Consider the following 17405-nt stretch of genomic DNA (forward strand, 5'->3'; position numbering starts at 1 on the left):
GTACCTCAAAATAACAGTTTTTCGTTTTGGTTTATTTTTTAAAAAGGAACGTGAATATATAGTAGCAGAGTTCTGGAAGCCATAGTAGAAAACTATGAGATAATGTGAGATTTGAGCAATTTTACAGCAGCAGTTTAAGGGGCTCTGCAGGGCTGGAGAAACCATGCATTCAGAGGCCTGTGTACAGTTGATAACACACCAGTTACATGCCTTATGAAGGTGGTCAGGAAACAGATCTGTAGGTTTGCTTCTCCACATTCTGATACCATGAGCTAATGAGAACAAGGTTTAGGGGGTCTTAGTGTGCTAATGCACTTCCCAGCTGCCTACAATGCAGGAGATGCCAGAGATACGGGTTCGATTCCTGGGTTGGGAAGGTCCCCTGGAGGAGTACATGGCTACCCACTCCAGTATGGTAGCCTGGAGAATCCCATGGACAGAGGGGCCTGGTGGGCTACAGTCCATAGGTCACATGCAGAGTTGAACATGACTGAAGCGACTGAGAACAGCAACTGAGCACAAGAGACATTCCTAAAACACTTGAAGGGGGGGAACTCTGCTTAGAATGTGAACCAAATTTTAATTAAAGCAAGAAAGTCAGGCAAAAAAGGAATGTGGCATATTTAAGGAGCTAATAAAGTAGTATTGCTAGAATCCTAAGAGTGACAAAGGATGAGTCTGTAGGAGTGGCATGGACAAGATAATTAGTCTATTATGCTATATAAAATACCATACATTTTATTCTGGAAGTGACAAATAACTATGAAAGAAATGATCATATTACTGTTCTGGTAGCTTTGGGAGGATTTTAGGTTGAGCAATAAAACAGACATTAAGGATTCTACTGCAGTCATCTCTGTAAGAAAGAGTGAAGAGCTGAGCTACTGGAGTTGTAACTGGTGTGCATGGAGATGAGCGGGCAAATTTGGGGACAATTCCAACTACAGTTGTTGACTAATAAGAGTTGAAGCATAATGGGAGGTATATTTAGGATAATCCCAAACTTGTGCCTATGATGTGCCACTAACTGAACTATGGAAATAAGACAGTTTGTCTGAGGAGATAGAGGTCAAGGGAAGATAATGAAGAATTGAGTTTTGAACTTGTTGAGTTTTAAATTCTCCAGGGAACATACTATAATTAATTATGAGATGCTAGAATTACATAGCAGATTGAAAGTCTCCAGAGGATAGTGTCAAGTAAATCTATGAGAATGAATGAGACTATCTAAGCAGAGAATTCCAGAGTGAGAATATGAGGAGACTAGCCAGGAATAGGGCCCTGGATTATCCTACATGTGAGGAAGAGAAGACATTAAAGATGCTTCATACTTTAGCAATAGAAGTCTTCAGATTCTGTAGTGATGGAAAGGACAAGTGTAAACTTCCCTGGATTTCATTGCTTCTTTAAATCACACACACACACACACACATACACACACACATTAAACATGAATAAATAAGATCACCTTATGTGCCTTAAATACATATCTACCTGTTTTTTTCAAGGAGACAGAGATTGAGAAACGCAGCTCTAGTGGTATTGGGATTTTTTATTTTTTTGCTGAATGACCTATTTTCAGTTTTGGATCTGTAACATATGCTTGCTCAAGCTCTATTCTGTGTGAAATTGCTCTTTCAGATAACTGTTCCTGCCATGTTGTATAAAACGTGGGCATAAATTAATTTGATACACTAGAGAAACTCAGCTAAGATAAGGCATTTGTAAAGAAGACCGTGAAGTTTGACTCTTTTTCTTACTTCATTCAGCATTTCAGCTATGCACTCTCTTCTGTAATTAATATAAATAATTAGGATCATAACTTCTACTATCATACATTTTTCTAATAGCTGCATGTAAGCAATTTCCACAATAAGAGATATTCCAAAAAGCTAGATCATAGATTTGAAAAGGAAGAAAATAAAAGGACAACAAAAGAAAGATGTTCTTCATAAATCAGTGTAACCAAAGGAGCTACTTTTTTTTTCTTCTTTTCAGACAAATTTCTTTGCCCACCCACAAGACCTCACAGATGCAGAAATAACAGAATATGCCTGCAGCCTGAGCAAATGTGCAATGGGATTGATGACTGTGGGGACAACTCAGATGAAGATCCCTGTGGTGGTAAATCCAATTAATGCAATATAATTGATTCCATGTGAGCTACAAATAATACAATGATTAGGGCTCAAGAAATTTAAAAAAAAATTTTCATGTGGCATGTCTGATGGTAGATTATCAGACACTTCATTTTCTGACAGGGTGTGAAGATAATCCACTAACATTTCATATGCATAATAGAGCTGTGTAACTGAATCTCTCCAAGTCTGTAAATCTCCATTGGTTATAGGTATTTTATTCCAGAAAGTACTGCATGAGAGAAACAACATAGTGGTTTAAAATATTCTTAAACAACTTCTTGGGGTGGGGATGTCTATATATAGATTGTGTATGTGTGTACACAGTCCCTTCTACACAATTCAGAAATTAAAATTCAAAAAAACTAAATGCCTCACTAAAATATTCAGCAAAATCATTTGGTGACAGAATCTGACTTGACCTGACCTGAGGTAGTTTATATTACTTTAAAAAAGAATCTCACTTTTGGTAAATATTCAAACATTTTCATGTGGAAATTTAGTTATTTACTATAGGGTAAATATAGTGTTATTTTTCTAAGGTTCAAAAATTTCAGAATTTTTTTCATTTAGCCCCAAGAGCTTCAGATAAAGGATTATGGATCCATGTTTTTCATGGCGTTTAGTAAAAATCTTAAAACTGTTATAGACTCAGTAAATTTGTTTTGATTCTATGAAGCACTGATCATTTTTTTAATAACTCTATAGGTAAGCTTACATATAAAGCAAGACCTTGTAAAAAAGATGAGTTTGCTTGCAGTAATAAAAAATGTATCCCCATGGACCTCCAGTGTGATCAACTTGATGACTGTGGAGATGGTTCAGATGAACAAGGCTGCAGAATAGGTGAGTTTGTTTCCTGTTAAAGTGCAGCAACATGCGAGTTTAATTTCTGCTTCAACATGCCTACAATTTTCTTTATTGCTGTGAGAAAAGATTGCTCTTCAAAACACACTTAAGTAATACTTTTTTGAAAAAGCCTTTGCCAAATTAACCTTAGAATATCACTTAAATTAATAACAGAAAGTATGAGGCAGGCAAGGCTGATTTTGCCTTCAGCTGTTAAAGCTGAAGCTGGGAACTCAGTATCCAAATACAGACTCTGATGTCAGCAAAGAAATGTATATTCCTTAATATTTTATTTTACAAAATATAAATTTAGTAGTTTTTCAATTTTATGGTTATATTAGGTTGAATGATGATAAACGTCTTAATAATATATTCAATGCTTTAAAAGCTCACTCCATTGCTGAGTCATTCTCAAAGAAGATATTATTATTTTATCGTTAGACTGTTATGATACTTGAGTCATGAGATCTTGATTGTTAATAACTTTGAGTTTCATGTTTGACATCTGATTTTTCATAGTGAGAAAAATAATTAAGCTTGTGACCCTAAATTCTGATTGCTTATAAAAGTCACAAAACAGTTCCAACTCTTGAGTCTTTTATTTTTTCTCATTTGTATGTAAGTTGTTCTCTACTGGTTGATGAAGCAGTATCCACCAGGATATGGCTATATATATATCTCAATCATGGTATAATTACACTGGTGTATCTTCATTAATGGGGCTTCAGTGGTGTCTCAACTGGTAAAGAACCCTCAGCTGGTAAAGCCTGTCAAAGCAGGAGATGTAAGACTTGCAGATTCAATCCCTCAGTAAGGAAGATCCCCTGAAGAAGGAAATGGCAACCCACTCCAGTATTCTTGCCTGGATGATCCCATGGACAGAGGAGCCTGGTGGGCTACAGTTCATGGGGTTGCAAAGAGTCAGACATGACTGTGCATGCACAGCTTAATTAATTGCAAAATATACAAGAATCAATGGGATTTAGTAATAGTTATAATTCTGATAATTAAGGTTCTCATATTTCTCAGTCATTGAATTTGCTTAAGTAGAATATAGATAATTCAACGTTACCCCTATAATATTCCCTTCCTTTATTTGTACTCTAAAATGTTTTCCTGAATTGGAGATAAAGCAATGAAGTTTCAAATACCCTGCTAGAAACTGCAAATAGCACATAATCTGTCCTAAATTGTATTACAACCCATGTCCATTGGAACATAATACACACGCAAATGCTGCTCCCTGTACATGTTTAAGAACTAATGATTTAACCTCTTGCTTGAGTAACATGGTAGTACTCTTGACCGAGTTCCTGAATACTAAGTTTAAGTTAACAATGGATGCCTACATCTCTAGGTAGCTTCTAGGAAATGTATTCATTCTTAGAGAAGAATGTGATTCTCATACATTAAAATGATATCATGGTAAAGATATCCCATCATTAGAACCACTGACGTGAATTCCTTTTGGAAAGTAGTATAGCTTAATAACAGCTATAAATATTAGCTGCTGGTAGCTTGGTCTAAATTATATTCAGGGTAAATGATTTTTGTTTTTATCAGCTTCTATTCCTTTATAAGAAATGAAGGCTTATATGGAGAGAAGATCATGACCTTACAAATTAAAAAAGAATAATCTATGGAATAATAAGGGTTTCAATAAATGTAATTTTAAATTAAGAAAAATAGTAAACTCCCACTTCAGGAATTAGAATTATATTAGTTTTGATCATATTTTTAAATCTTAGCTCCCAATGAGTATACCTGTGAAGATAATGTGAATCCATGTGGAGATGATGCATATTGTAATCAAATAAAAACATCTGTTTTCTGCCGCTGTAAGCCGGGATTTCAGAGAAACATGAAAAACAGACAATGTGAAGGTATAGTACATTTCCTCAACAGCTTGCTCTTAAATCTTTAGGTTATGAAAGACTCCCAGGGCTGCTAAATTGTGAGATGACAGAGGACTGATTTTCATCCGAATGGTACATATCTGTAGGATACAATTTTACTTATGAGAGTGAAAGTCCCTGGGGTCAAGAGCCTATTTGTTTGTACTGCTAAGCTAACCATTGCTGAGGCTTATAAAGCCTTTTTCATAGCAGATTCAGACCTGCAGGAATTTCAATTGTATTGCTACAATTCTGTTTTGAAATGCAAATAACGAAATTGCTTGTTCAGAAGCTATTGAAGAATTAGCAGCAATTCATGAAAGAATATGAATTTATGATGACCCATTTCTCTTAAGTTGTGGCATTTGCAATACTGCAATAGGTAATTTGCTTTTAGAGAATGGTGGATTTTTATCCTAACACAACCTCCTAAACAGTGCTTTATATTATTATCAAGAGTGTCTCCTAAAATTCAAAGACAAGCTTTAAATAAATCTCTGTCAACTTACTTGTGATCATATAAAAATTGAGCATTTAGGGGAGCAGGAATCTCATAGTAAGTTCTAGCTAAATATAATTTACACTAGGACTTTACTGCCATGAAATACAGATCTGTATGTGCTTTCTGCCGGTTTCTCCACTGAAACTGGTACTATAATTAGAGCAAAACCTAAATTGTCTAAGTCTGGTTTATCCAGGGCAAATTCAAGTTGTAAAATATTTTCACCTATCAGCTTTCTTCTCTATTGTCACCTTGTGTTATTCTTGGGTAAATAAAAGTGATTTTACATTGTGTCAATCAAAACAGAATTTTAACAATTAATTGCACTCATCCATAGAGGAAATACTTGTCTAAGAGTGGTAGCTCAGAGGGTAAAGCATCTGCCTGCAATGCAGGAAACCTGGGTTTGATCCCTGAGTCGGGAAGATCCCTTGGAGAAGGGAATGGCAACCCACTCCAGTATTCTTGCCTGGAGAATCCCATGGATGGAGGAGCTTGGTAGGCTACAGTCCACTGGGTCGCAAAGAGTCGGACATGACTGAGGGACTTCCCTTTCTTTCTTTTACAGAGGAAATACTTGTAGTCATGTCATACATATGTCATATGTGTACATTTATATGTCACATTTGTGCATTTAAGTTGTATACATGTTTGGATTATTCATGACATTTTATCTCTTTATTAACAGGGAATGCTGAAAACTGGCAACTTAAGTTTCTCTATTTTAATAAAAAAGTGAATTATTTCTCAAGACTAGATTATTTCTTCTTTCCTAGACACTTTATGTCAAAACAGACACTTAAACCTGTTCAAGATTTTACTTTCATACAACATTAATTTTCAAATGCTTATTTTTGAATAGTGAGCTCTGTTTCCTGTATATACTAAGTTTAGAAAATGTATTCTTGAAATTTTCTTTATTTTTAGTAATATGCCATGGCAAATATGACCTGCAAGCTACATTCATTTTAAATCACCATGAATCCAGTATTTTTGTTGCACAAATGAGTAACTTCTGAACTCTAATAAAATTTGTATCTCTATGTAATAAACAAAGTTTTGATAGTAGACAAAAGCAGTTTAACTTGGTATGGAGAAAGGGAGAGAGACTACCTTGATTTGTAATCCAAGGAATTTAAAATTTTGTGTCCTTACTATAGGTAGTTGAAAAAAAGCACAAGAAATCACTATCTGATTTTAAAGCCAAAGTGCTTTGAATAAAATATCTAAAGGGAAGAAAAATTTGAGAGAACAATAATCAAGAAAAAGAAATAGATTAACAGTGGTTGTATGCCAGGCACAATTCTAGGTACTAGACATGTGTGAGATTCGTTCACTGTCTTCAAAAGCTTCGACATTGTCATGGTTATGGCGATGAGAAAATGGTGACTCTGGCCAACACAGGGCCATGTGAGAGAAGTAAAAGTTTTATCCAATCATGCAGATTTTTGCTTATTTTGATTTCCTCTCAAAGAGAAACCATAGTAACACATGACTCCCTGTTCAAAGTTACAGATGCCAAAACAAAAAATATTGTAAAACTTTTTTCTTAACTGTTAAAAGATTTATTGCAATAATGCAATAAAAGTTTAGAAAACATTTATTTGTATGACTCACACTGGTTTGGAAGTCTCAGAGCAGTGGGGAATCCTTGCAATGTGACACCTCAAGGAGATTCTTTTAACAGCATGCCATCAAAAGTTCTTTCCCGTATTATCAATGCATGACTCCTTATTGTAATACTTTTTTGATGACTGAGAACTGATGCTATGTATTTTACTTATCCCTGGTATACCATTTGTTAACAAGTAAATACAGTTTTAGCTCTTTACCCTGTATTGCAATTAAATGCAGAATTGCACTCCTGAGAGTGCTTAGGTTCACCTTGGGCAAAGTGTCATAGCAGAGACCTGAGAATCAGGAGTCTGAGTTTAAGCCTTGACACTGTCATTTACAAATGTCACTGGGAAAGTCCTTATCTCTACAATTGAGGTTTTAAAACTCTGCTGACTGCTAAACAAGAGATAATTACTACCACTGTGCTTATCCTTAAATTCCTCTGATTCAAGAGAAGGATTTATCTCACAGATTTATTACATAATTAGGGCAACTATAATTGATTAAGGGAGCAGAGGAATTATGCTGTTTGAAAGCAGAAGTAGACTTAAAGAAACTAGGTGGTTCACCAGAATCACCTTAAAATTTTAAACTTTGGGGCATGTGCTAAGCCATTGAATATTGCCTAAGATTTAGTTCTTACTTATGATTTATATATATTCATTTTTATACAAGTAGTCAGGATTTTATTGTTTGTTTTTTTATTCAGTTGATCCTTCTTACTACATTGTCACTTTCTATTATGAAGCCAGAAGTGTATTATCTATATCTTCATTCTTTGTCATGAATTGTCCAAAATGCTGGCAATAAAACAATGAATAAATACTAATTTATGACTTCAGTCAAGTAAGGGATATGAATATGTTACAACATATATGAAATATAGTGTGAGAATGGCATGAGAGAAATCCCAAGGTAACAAAGAGTGAAGAATCTATGAGATGGATAATCATTACCATTTATTGATGGAAATGAAGAAAGGTGTCACTTCAGGTGAATCTTGAGAGATAAGTAGAAATTCACTATGTAAAATGAGCATGGGTATTATAGAACAAAAGAATAGCATATGACATGTACAAATGTATGGAGGTAGGTAATCAGAAACACCAACATATGTTTATTTGAGTCAATGAAAATACTAGGGAAGTTTGAAATGGATATTTCAATATGTTGAGTGGATTAACAAGCAATGAACAATTGATGAGTCATTATAATGAAATTATTGAGAAAAAAAATGGTTATGGCCAGAAAATATCACAGAGCAAGGTAAGAGTTTGAAAAGATAATGAAAGACATAGGAATAAGAAGTTGAAGCACACAAAATAAATGTTTCTTTGTTGAAATGAAGAAAGAATGGAAGTACTAGTTGGGGATATGATGATGCTATTTTGAGCTCTTCTTTTCTAGACCTTAATGAATGTTTGGTATTTGGCACATGTTCCCACCAATGTATAAATATAGAAGGATCATATAAATGTGTGTGTGACAAGAATTTTCAAGAAAGAAATAACACTTGCATAGCAAAAGGTAAAGATAAATAACCATGATTTTAAATGTTATTAAAATTTTTGTATAAACCTCTTATGGGGAAAAATGTTTCATATTGCATTTTAGCAATGGTAGCTCCAATGGTAAAGCGTCTGCCTACAATGCGGGAGACCCAGGGTTCAATCCCTGTGTCGGGAAGGTCTCCTGGAGAAGGAGATGGCAACCCACTCCAGTATTCTTGCCTGGAAAACCCCATGGACGGAGGAGCCTGGTAGGCTACAGTCCATGGGGTCGCAAAGAGTCAGACACGACTGAGCGACTTCACTTCCACTTTCTTTAATGCCTGAAAATATAAAATAAATCTCTTTTTAAGACTGGTAGATTTGGCCAATTTGTTTATTATCATTCTTAACTAATCTGGGGAGGTTTATAGACATGACTGTCAAATACTTGGCCACTATTAAAATAACTTTTGTGTTTGAAACAATTTATCAGAAGGAGGTAGAACTTCAAAAGCCATTGTGATAGAATATGAAATGTCTTCCTTTATGGCCTGCTCTCAGTATACCCAAGGAAATATTGCACCACTGGGATAAAAATAATAGGTTAAATTAAAGGTCAGCATTATAAGGAGAATGGAATTTTGAATAAGAACTTAAAGGTTTTAAAATAAAATTATGTTTTAAAATCCAGACCTCCTCTACTTGAGAATATCACTTTTTAAAAATTAAATGACAGGTATGGCTTTCTTCAATGTGGATTTTAATGTGCTTATGTTTTAATGTTTAAATATGTTTAAATCATATTGTAATTTAAATATTGTTAACTACAGGACGAGATTAACAATGTTAATAAGACAGTTACTAGAAGAGGAAAACATGATATAGTGAATCAAGCAAGGATGGCTATGGAGTTAGACTCATATTTGAATCCAGCATTGATCCCCTCTGATTGTGTGGACTCAGGGAAGTTATTAAACTCTCTGAGCCTCAGTTCTTCATCTGTAAAATGGGAAGCCAAATCCTTACTTTCCATGTTGTTGTAAGAGGAGATAAATTGTCAAAGACTTGATGCAGCTCCTATCATATGGTAAACATCCACTAAGGGAGAGCTGTTGAGCCTATAGAGTTGAACTACAACTTGTGTATTAGTTATTGTTTTTTATTTTAAATTTGGAATTCAGTGTTTCTTTATGGTTTCATTAATACTTTAATTAGTATTTTCAGGATTCACCTTAGGGTTTTCTTATCTATGTACACGAATGACATCAATATTATATTGTAGGTGTCAAAACTTCAGGCTACATGGTTCCAGTTAGCAAGATTCTAGAAAACATTGAGATTATGGCACTTCAATGTAATAAATACTGATATCTTTGTATAATAAAATAAGAGAACAGTTGAGATATATGAATATTAGAAGAAGACTCTTCATCTCATAATTTTTTATTTGTTACCCAAAGGTAATGGTCACTCAGGTGCATAAACTAAACATTCAGAAATGTCTGAGTCCCAAGAGTACAAAACATGATATCTGAATGTTCAGATGCAAAGCATTGAAACATATTGTGACCTACCGAACAGAAATCCTTCTTTATAAAAAGGGTATCTACTACAAATTTCTAGCCACAACATAAGCTTTGACCTCAGAAAACCTACATTAATAACTCTTAGAAATGTTTACTTAAGTGTGTTTTATACATAAGTCATGAAGACTAAATGATGTTATAAAGCTAGTTTAATTTTATGGAGCAAGAAACTATGTTAAGAATAACAATTCAAGATAATTTAAAAGTACATTTTTTGCTTTTACATTAGTTGAAATTTACTTTATTTTTGTATTTCATTATAATAATCTCCAGGCTCTGAAGATCAAGTTCTCTACATTGCTAATGACACTGATATCCTGGGTTTTATATATCCATTCAACTACAGTGGCGATCATCAACAAATTTCTCATATTGAACATAATTCAAGAATAACAGGGATGGATGTATATTATCAGAGAGATATGATTATTTGGAGTACTCAGTTTAATCCAGGCGGAATTTTCTATAAAAGGATCCATGGCAGAGAAAAAAGGCAAGCAAACAGTGGCTTGATTGTAAGTAAATGTAATTGAATATTTGAAGGCTCATGCGTCCCCCTGTTTTTTTTCCTGTTTTTTAAAAAAAAATCTGTCAGTCACAATATTTGATTATGCGTTAATTAATTGATGATTCTTCCAAATATTCTCCCTATGTAGAAATAAAAATATCCCTACTCATTTATTTTCATAGCTGGATATAATTCATTTTAATTGCATAATATTATGTTTTTCGTTAATTAATTTTCTGTAGTTATATAAGAATGGAAATTAATTGTATCTAAAATTTCTAGAACTTTTAATATTTTATAGTATTTAATATATTATGAACATGAGTCTTTTGTTTTTTTTTTTATCACGAGATCATATTGGAAACCATCACTTCATTTTTACATTAGAAAATCAACTCAAAAATATACAGGGTAAATTGTTTCATTTTAACAATATCAGCAATCTGTCTTCTAGGGAAAGAGATCAATTCAATAGTGTAATCATATCTTCTGACTCCTAATAACTATATTTCAGAGAACATCCAAAATAGAGCAATGTTGTTTGCTGGTATATGACAGACACATTGATTATCACGGTTATTCCTTTAGAGAAAAATAAGCTAAAACATTTGTTTAGAGTTATAGTTTTAGGTAATCTTTTTTGTTTTAGGGCATGTCAATTTATTGTGGGTTTTATGGTTTGAGGTAACCTGGCAAGAATAACAGATAAAGTACTTATTTTGAGAGAGCCCTAGCACATTCCCATAAAGCCAAAAAGTCAAGTACTATCACAGTAAGATATAATTAAAGCTTTGTGTTTGCAAAGAATCAGAGATACATATTTGGAAGTTTTCCCTACTTTCTGCAGTGGTATCTACATAAATATCATTTGATGTAAATCTGGAACACTATTTTTTATTAGAAGTAGGTGGCAATAAGCTGGTTTTAAAAGAAGCTATATTATTAGCTTTTAAATTCAGGTCAGATTAACTGTGAGTAAAAATACATCCATACCAGAGTGATTTCTTTAACTCCTCCTCCTGCAAACCCAGTGTTATAAGACAGCTTCTCTGGTGCCTCAGATGGTAAATTATCTCCCTGCAATGTAGGAACCCCAGGTTCAATCCATGAATTGGGAAGATTCCCTGGAGAAGGGAATGGCTACCCACTCCAGTATTCTTTCCTGGAGAATCCCATGGCCAGAGGAGCCTGGCCAGCTACAGTCTGTGGGGTTGCACAGAGTCTGACATGACTGAGTGACTAACATGTATGTCTATTAAGTGTTAGTTGAGAATAAAGCCAAAACTTTCACTGAGTCACTCTACCCTCCATCACTCACATATAATCTTCCTATTAGAATGAAAGACTGACTCAGTCTTGATTACTGTATCTTTCTTTACCTCTAAAACAGAAGTTAGCTTTGCAAAAACATTGGTCCTGTGGTACAATTTTATGTATTAATGAAGTGATAATGAAGTATTGTGAAGCTACATTACCCAGGGCTTAATCATGTTCCTGTTGTTTACTAGCCTCTTAGTTTCTCTATCTTCACCATTTAATAAGGTTTCTAGGGAGGAATACACATACATACACACACACACATACATACTGTACATTAGTATTAATAGTTCTTAGCACATAATAAGCACTGTATAGATTTCAGTTCAGTTCAGTTCAGTCATTCAGTCCTGTCCAACTCTTTGCAGCCCCATGGACTGCAGTACACCAGGCTTCCATGTCCATCACCTACTCCTGGAGGATTCTTAAACTCCTGTCTATCAGGTCAGTGATGCTACCCAACCATCTCATCCTCTGAGGTCCCTTTGTCCTCCCATCTTCAATCTTTCCTAGCATCAGAGTCTTTTCCAATGAGTCAGTTCTTTGCATCAGGTGGCCAAAGTATTGGAGTTTCAGCTTCAGCATCAGTCCTTCCAATGAATATTCAGGACTGATTGCCTTTAGCATGGACTGGTTGGATCTCTTTGCAGTTGAAAGGACTCAAGAGTCTTCACCAACACCACAGTTCAAAAGCATCAATTCTTTGGCACTCAGCTTTTTTATACTCCAACTCTAACATCCATATATGATTATCGGAAAAAACATAGATTTGACTAGATGGACCTTGGTTGGCGAACTAATATCTCTACTTTTTAATATGCTGCCTAGGTTGGTCATAGCTTTTCTTTCAAGGAGCAAGCATCTTTTAATTTCATGGTTACAGTCACCATCTGAAGTGATTTTGGACCTCAAAAAAATAGTCGGTCACTGTTTTCATTGTTTCTCCATCTATTTGCCATGAAGTGATGGGACTGGATGCCGTGATCTTCGTTTTCTGAATGTTGAGCTTTAAGCCGACTTTTTCACTCTCCTCTTTCACTTTCATCAAGAGGCTCTTTAGTTCTTCTTCACTTTCTGCCATAAGGGTGGTGTCATCTGCATATCTGAGGTTATTGATATTTCTCTTGGCAATCTTGATTCCAGCTTGTGCTTCATCCAGTCCAGCGCTTCTCATGATGTACTCTGCACATAAGTTAAATAAGCAGGATGACAGTATACAGCCTTGACATAATCCTTTCCCGATTTGGAACCTGTCTGTTGTTCCATATCCAGTTTTAACTATTGCTTCCTGACCTGCATACAGATTTCTCAGGAGGCAGGTCAGTCTGGTATTACCATCTCTTTCAGAATTTTCCATAGTTTATTGTGATTCACACAGTCACAGGCTTTGGCACAGTCAATAAAGCAGAAGTAGATGTTTCTCGGGAACTCTCTTGCTTTTTCGATGATCCAGTGGATGTTGGCAATTTGTTCTCTGGTTTCTCTGCCTTTTCTAAATCCAGCTTGAACATCTGGAAGTTCATGGTTCACATACTACTGAAGGCTGGCTTGAAGAATGTTGAGCATTACTTTGCTAGCGTGTGAGATGAGTGCAACTGAGCAGTAGTTTGAACATTCTTTGGCATTGTCTTTCTTTGGGATTGGAATAAAAACTGATCTTTTCCAGTCCTGTGGCCACTGCCAAGTTTTCCAAATTTGCTGGCATACTGAGTGCAGCACTTTCACAGCATCATCTTTTAAGATTTGAAATAGCTCAACTGGAATTCCATCACCTCCACTAGCTTTGTTCGTAGTGAAGCTTCTTAAGGCCCACTTGACTTTGCATTCCAGGATGTCTGGCTCTAGGTGAGTGATCATACCATCGTGGTTATCTGGGTCATGAAAATCTTCTTTGTATAGTTCTTTGGTGCATTGTTGCCACCTCTTAATATCTTCTGCTTCTACGTCCATAACATTTCTGTCCTTTACTCTGCCCGTCTTTGCATGAAATGTTCCCTTGGTGTCTCTAATTTTGTTGAAGAGATCTCTAGTCTGTCCCATTTATTGTTTTCCTCTATTTCTTTGCATTTATCACTGAGGAAGACTTTCTTATCTCTCCTTGCTATTCTTTGGAACTCTGCATTCAAATGGGTATATCTTTCCTTTTTTCCTTTGCCTTTAGCATCTCTTATTTTCTCAGCTATTTGTAAGCCCTCCTCAGACAACCATTTTGCCTTTCTGCATGTCTTTTTCTTGGGGATGGTCTTGATCACTGCATCCTAAACAATGTATGGATTAATAGAATGACAGTGATGGGTTGATGATGACTGTGATGTTGGTGATAATTGACAAAATATTCTTCCCTACAATGCATGGTCTCACGTTAAAAATTAATTGCAAATTACTCTTGTCTGAATTTTATAGTTGCTAAAAATATATCTTTATTTTGTATATAACTACCAGTGAAAATGATTTGATAATTTTTTATATTTGTCCTTGGAGGGATGGATAAACACAATCAGTAACCTCCAGTGACTGTTTATTGTAAGTCAAGAATCAAACTTACTTGATAGCTAATTTTTTATTCTTATATAGTCAAGAACATAATTGTATAAATTTTATTTGTATATTATATTTGCAAATTTTTAACCCTTATATATTTTACGTTTTTTTAAATTTTATTAATGTGGTACAGAGTCTTTCACCATCCGTGCAAAGTTATTTATTAGCCTTTTTCTAAAAAGATTTGAAGCTTCATTATTATTTTATTGGTAGTAATTAGATGTATCATATAATCTATTCTTTCCATTTGTTTTTCCCTCTCTTATTAGACCTACCTATGACTAACAGTATTCACTAGGAAGAAAAATAAATAGTAGAATGGTACATTTTCTAAAATCCCATTATAACTAACAAAATGTCATGCATATAAGGTTAGAATCTCCGAGCCATGAGTTTTAGCACCATGTTCTAAACCATTAAGCATTCCATATAAATTCTTACCAGTGCATTATGTCTATAAATATATAATATATCCTTAAGGCTACGCTGATAAGGGTAATTATTTAATTTTGATTCCTAAACTGCCTTGTAACCCTGATATCTCAGTATTATAAATATGAAATAAATCCATTCTCACCACCTTAATTTAATGAGCAATGTGTATTCTAGAATGATTAGATGGCTTATCTATGGCCATGCAACTAAAACATGACAAATTTTAGATTTTAACTTTAAATACTACATCTCCATTCATCTGAAAACCAACTAGTGTTTTGAAGTAGAAAATTTCTAAAGTCCCTTCCAATAGTAAATATGTGTGGTTTAAAAAAAAATGTGACATAGTTTGTTTATCCAGTTATTACCTGGACAATCTGTATTTATTTCTCTGAAATCCATCTTGTGTATAAAGAATTGATTTTTACCCCCATGAATTTCCCTGCAATGTATGATACTTGCTCTTTTAACAGTCACCACATAGTCATCCATTAGTTTAATGCAGCATAAGTAAGTGTTCAGACTTTATTTTTTTGGGCTTCAAAATCACTACTGATGGTGACTGCAGCCATGAAATTAAAAGACACTTACTCCTTGGAAGGAAGGTTATGGCCAACCTAGATAGCATATTTAAAAGCAGAGACATTACTTTGCCAACAAAGGTCCGTCTAGTCAAGGCTATGGTTTTTCCAGTGGTCATGTATGGATGTGAGAGTTGTACGGTGAAGAAAGCTGAGCACCAAAGAATTGATGCTTTTGAACTGTGGTGTTGGAGAAGACTCTTGAGAGTCCCTGGGACTGCAAGGAGATCCAATCACTCCATCCTAAAGGAGATCAGTCCTGGTTGTTCATTGGAAGGACTGATGTTGAAGCTGAAACCCCAATACTTTGGCCACCTCATGCGAAGAGTTGACTCATTGGAAAAGACCCTAATGCTGGGAAGGATTGGGGGCAGGAGGAGAAGGGGACGACAGAGGATGAGATGGTTGGATAGCATCACTGACTCGATGGACATGGGTTTGGGTAGACTCCGGGAGTTGGTGATGGACAGAGAGGCCTGGCGTGCTGCGATTCATGGGGTTGCAAAGAGTCGGACACGACTGAGCAACTGAACTGAACTGAACTGAAGTAAGTGTTAGTTGTTCATCGTGTCCAACTCTTAGTGATCCCATGGATTGTAGCCCACCAGGCTCCTATGTCCATGAAATTCTCCAGGCAAGAATACTGGAGTGAGTTATGATTTCCTGCAATCTATTTCATCTTCTAAGTTTTGGCACAAATACTACTTACCTGAGAATGCCCCACTCCTCAGAAAATGAAACTTAAGATTTTTCCCTGAGCTGAATATGGTCCATTTATTTTTGTTTCTGAATCGATAGGTGAAAGAGAGAATATGCAAATCAAACTATAGACACTTTAGTTATTACTCCATTATCAGTTGCTTTCCATGTGGCTTAAGAGTAAAGAATCCACCTGCCAGTGCAAAAGATGCAGATCGGGAAGTTCCCCTGGAGTAGAAAATGGCAATCCACTCTGGTATAGTTGTCTGGAAAATTTCTTTAACAGAGAAGGCTGGCAGGCTACAGTCCGGGGGGTCACAAAGAGCCATATATGACAGCTCACTTGTAGTCGCAGGAGATATCCACGTGATGACAGGTTATCTTGAAGGTATATTCAAAGATACAGAAAACATTGGAATATTTTTTATTTCAGGAAAGGGCAGAAAATATGTTGTATAAGAAATCAGAAAAATATTGCTCAGGCAACTAAATGTTAACTGAAGTCCATTCTAAAGGAAAATAATTTTTAACATAATCTTTTTTAGAAATCATGAAGGGAATTCTCTTCTGTAGTCTGTGAAAATGGTTGGAATAGCAATTAGGATTGCAAATTTAAAATTCAGATGCAGACTAAGTTATTTATAGATAGAAATGCCTATGATTTTCTAACCCCCTGAGCTATACAAAATAGATTTTTTTTCCTTTAAGAAAATTAAATAATTTAAAACTTAAAAGACTGACATGATTCAACCTGTATGTAAAGCATAATGAGATTTCTGAATTTGAATTTTAGTAGTCAGAAAAGGATATGATATAAATATGCAACAATTGTACATATTTTCTGGCAATTTCTCATTTCTAGTATGAAATGCTAGATACATGATAGCAAGCACTATAAAGTAGGTCAATGCTTGAAAAATGCAAATAACTTTAACTATCCACATTAGATTTTACCATTAAAGAGCTGAATATTCCTGAGCAAAACAAATGGTTCACCTGATCTACCTGGTTTTGAGAAGTGAATGTGAGATACCATACTTGGTATATTCCCCATTATGCAAAAGAAATTGTTCAGAATAAATATAATTTTATTCATTAATAATCATGCCTTTTTCTCAAAAAGTTGATTAGAACCATTTTTCCTGAAAAGCTTTAACAAAATATTCAATTAAGTTTTCTTTAATAGGTTTCAGTTATTAATTGGAGTCCTAGCTGTAAATCTCCTACCCAATATATGGGTCTGTGTG

The 17405-nt window shown here is 34.9% G+C and overlaps 1 protein-coding gene across 1 annotated transcript in view; it reads left to right on the forward strand.

Moving 5' to 3' along the window:
- Positions 1-17405, forward strand: part of LRP1B (LDL receptor related protein 1B) — a 2070111-nt gene that overhangs the window by 1916038 nt on the left and 136668 nt on the right. The window contains exons 73-77 of the mRNA XM_081584839.1: positions 1999-2124; positions 2847-2984; positions 4736-4870; positions 8409-8528; positions 10351-10592. Of these exons, the coding sequence (XP_081440965.1) occupies positions 1999-2124; positions 2847-2984; positions 4736-4870; positions 8409-8528; positions 10351-10592 (761 nt within the window). The remainder of the gene's footprint in view (positions 1-1998; positions 2125-2846; positions 2985-4735; positions 4871-8408; positions 8529-10350; positions 10593-17405) is intronic.

Source organism: Giraffa tippelskirchi, chromosome 3, assembly GCF_054371585.1.
Source record: "Giraffa tippelskirchi isolate mGirTip1 chromosome 3, T2T-mGirTip1v1.2.pri, whole genome shotgun sequence".
NCBI classification, from domain to species: Eukaryota; Metazoa; Chordata; class Mammalia; order Artiodactyla; family Giraffidae; genus Giraffa; species Giraffa tippelskirchi.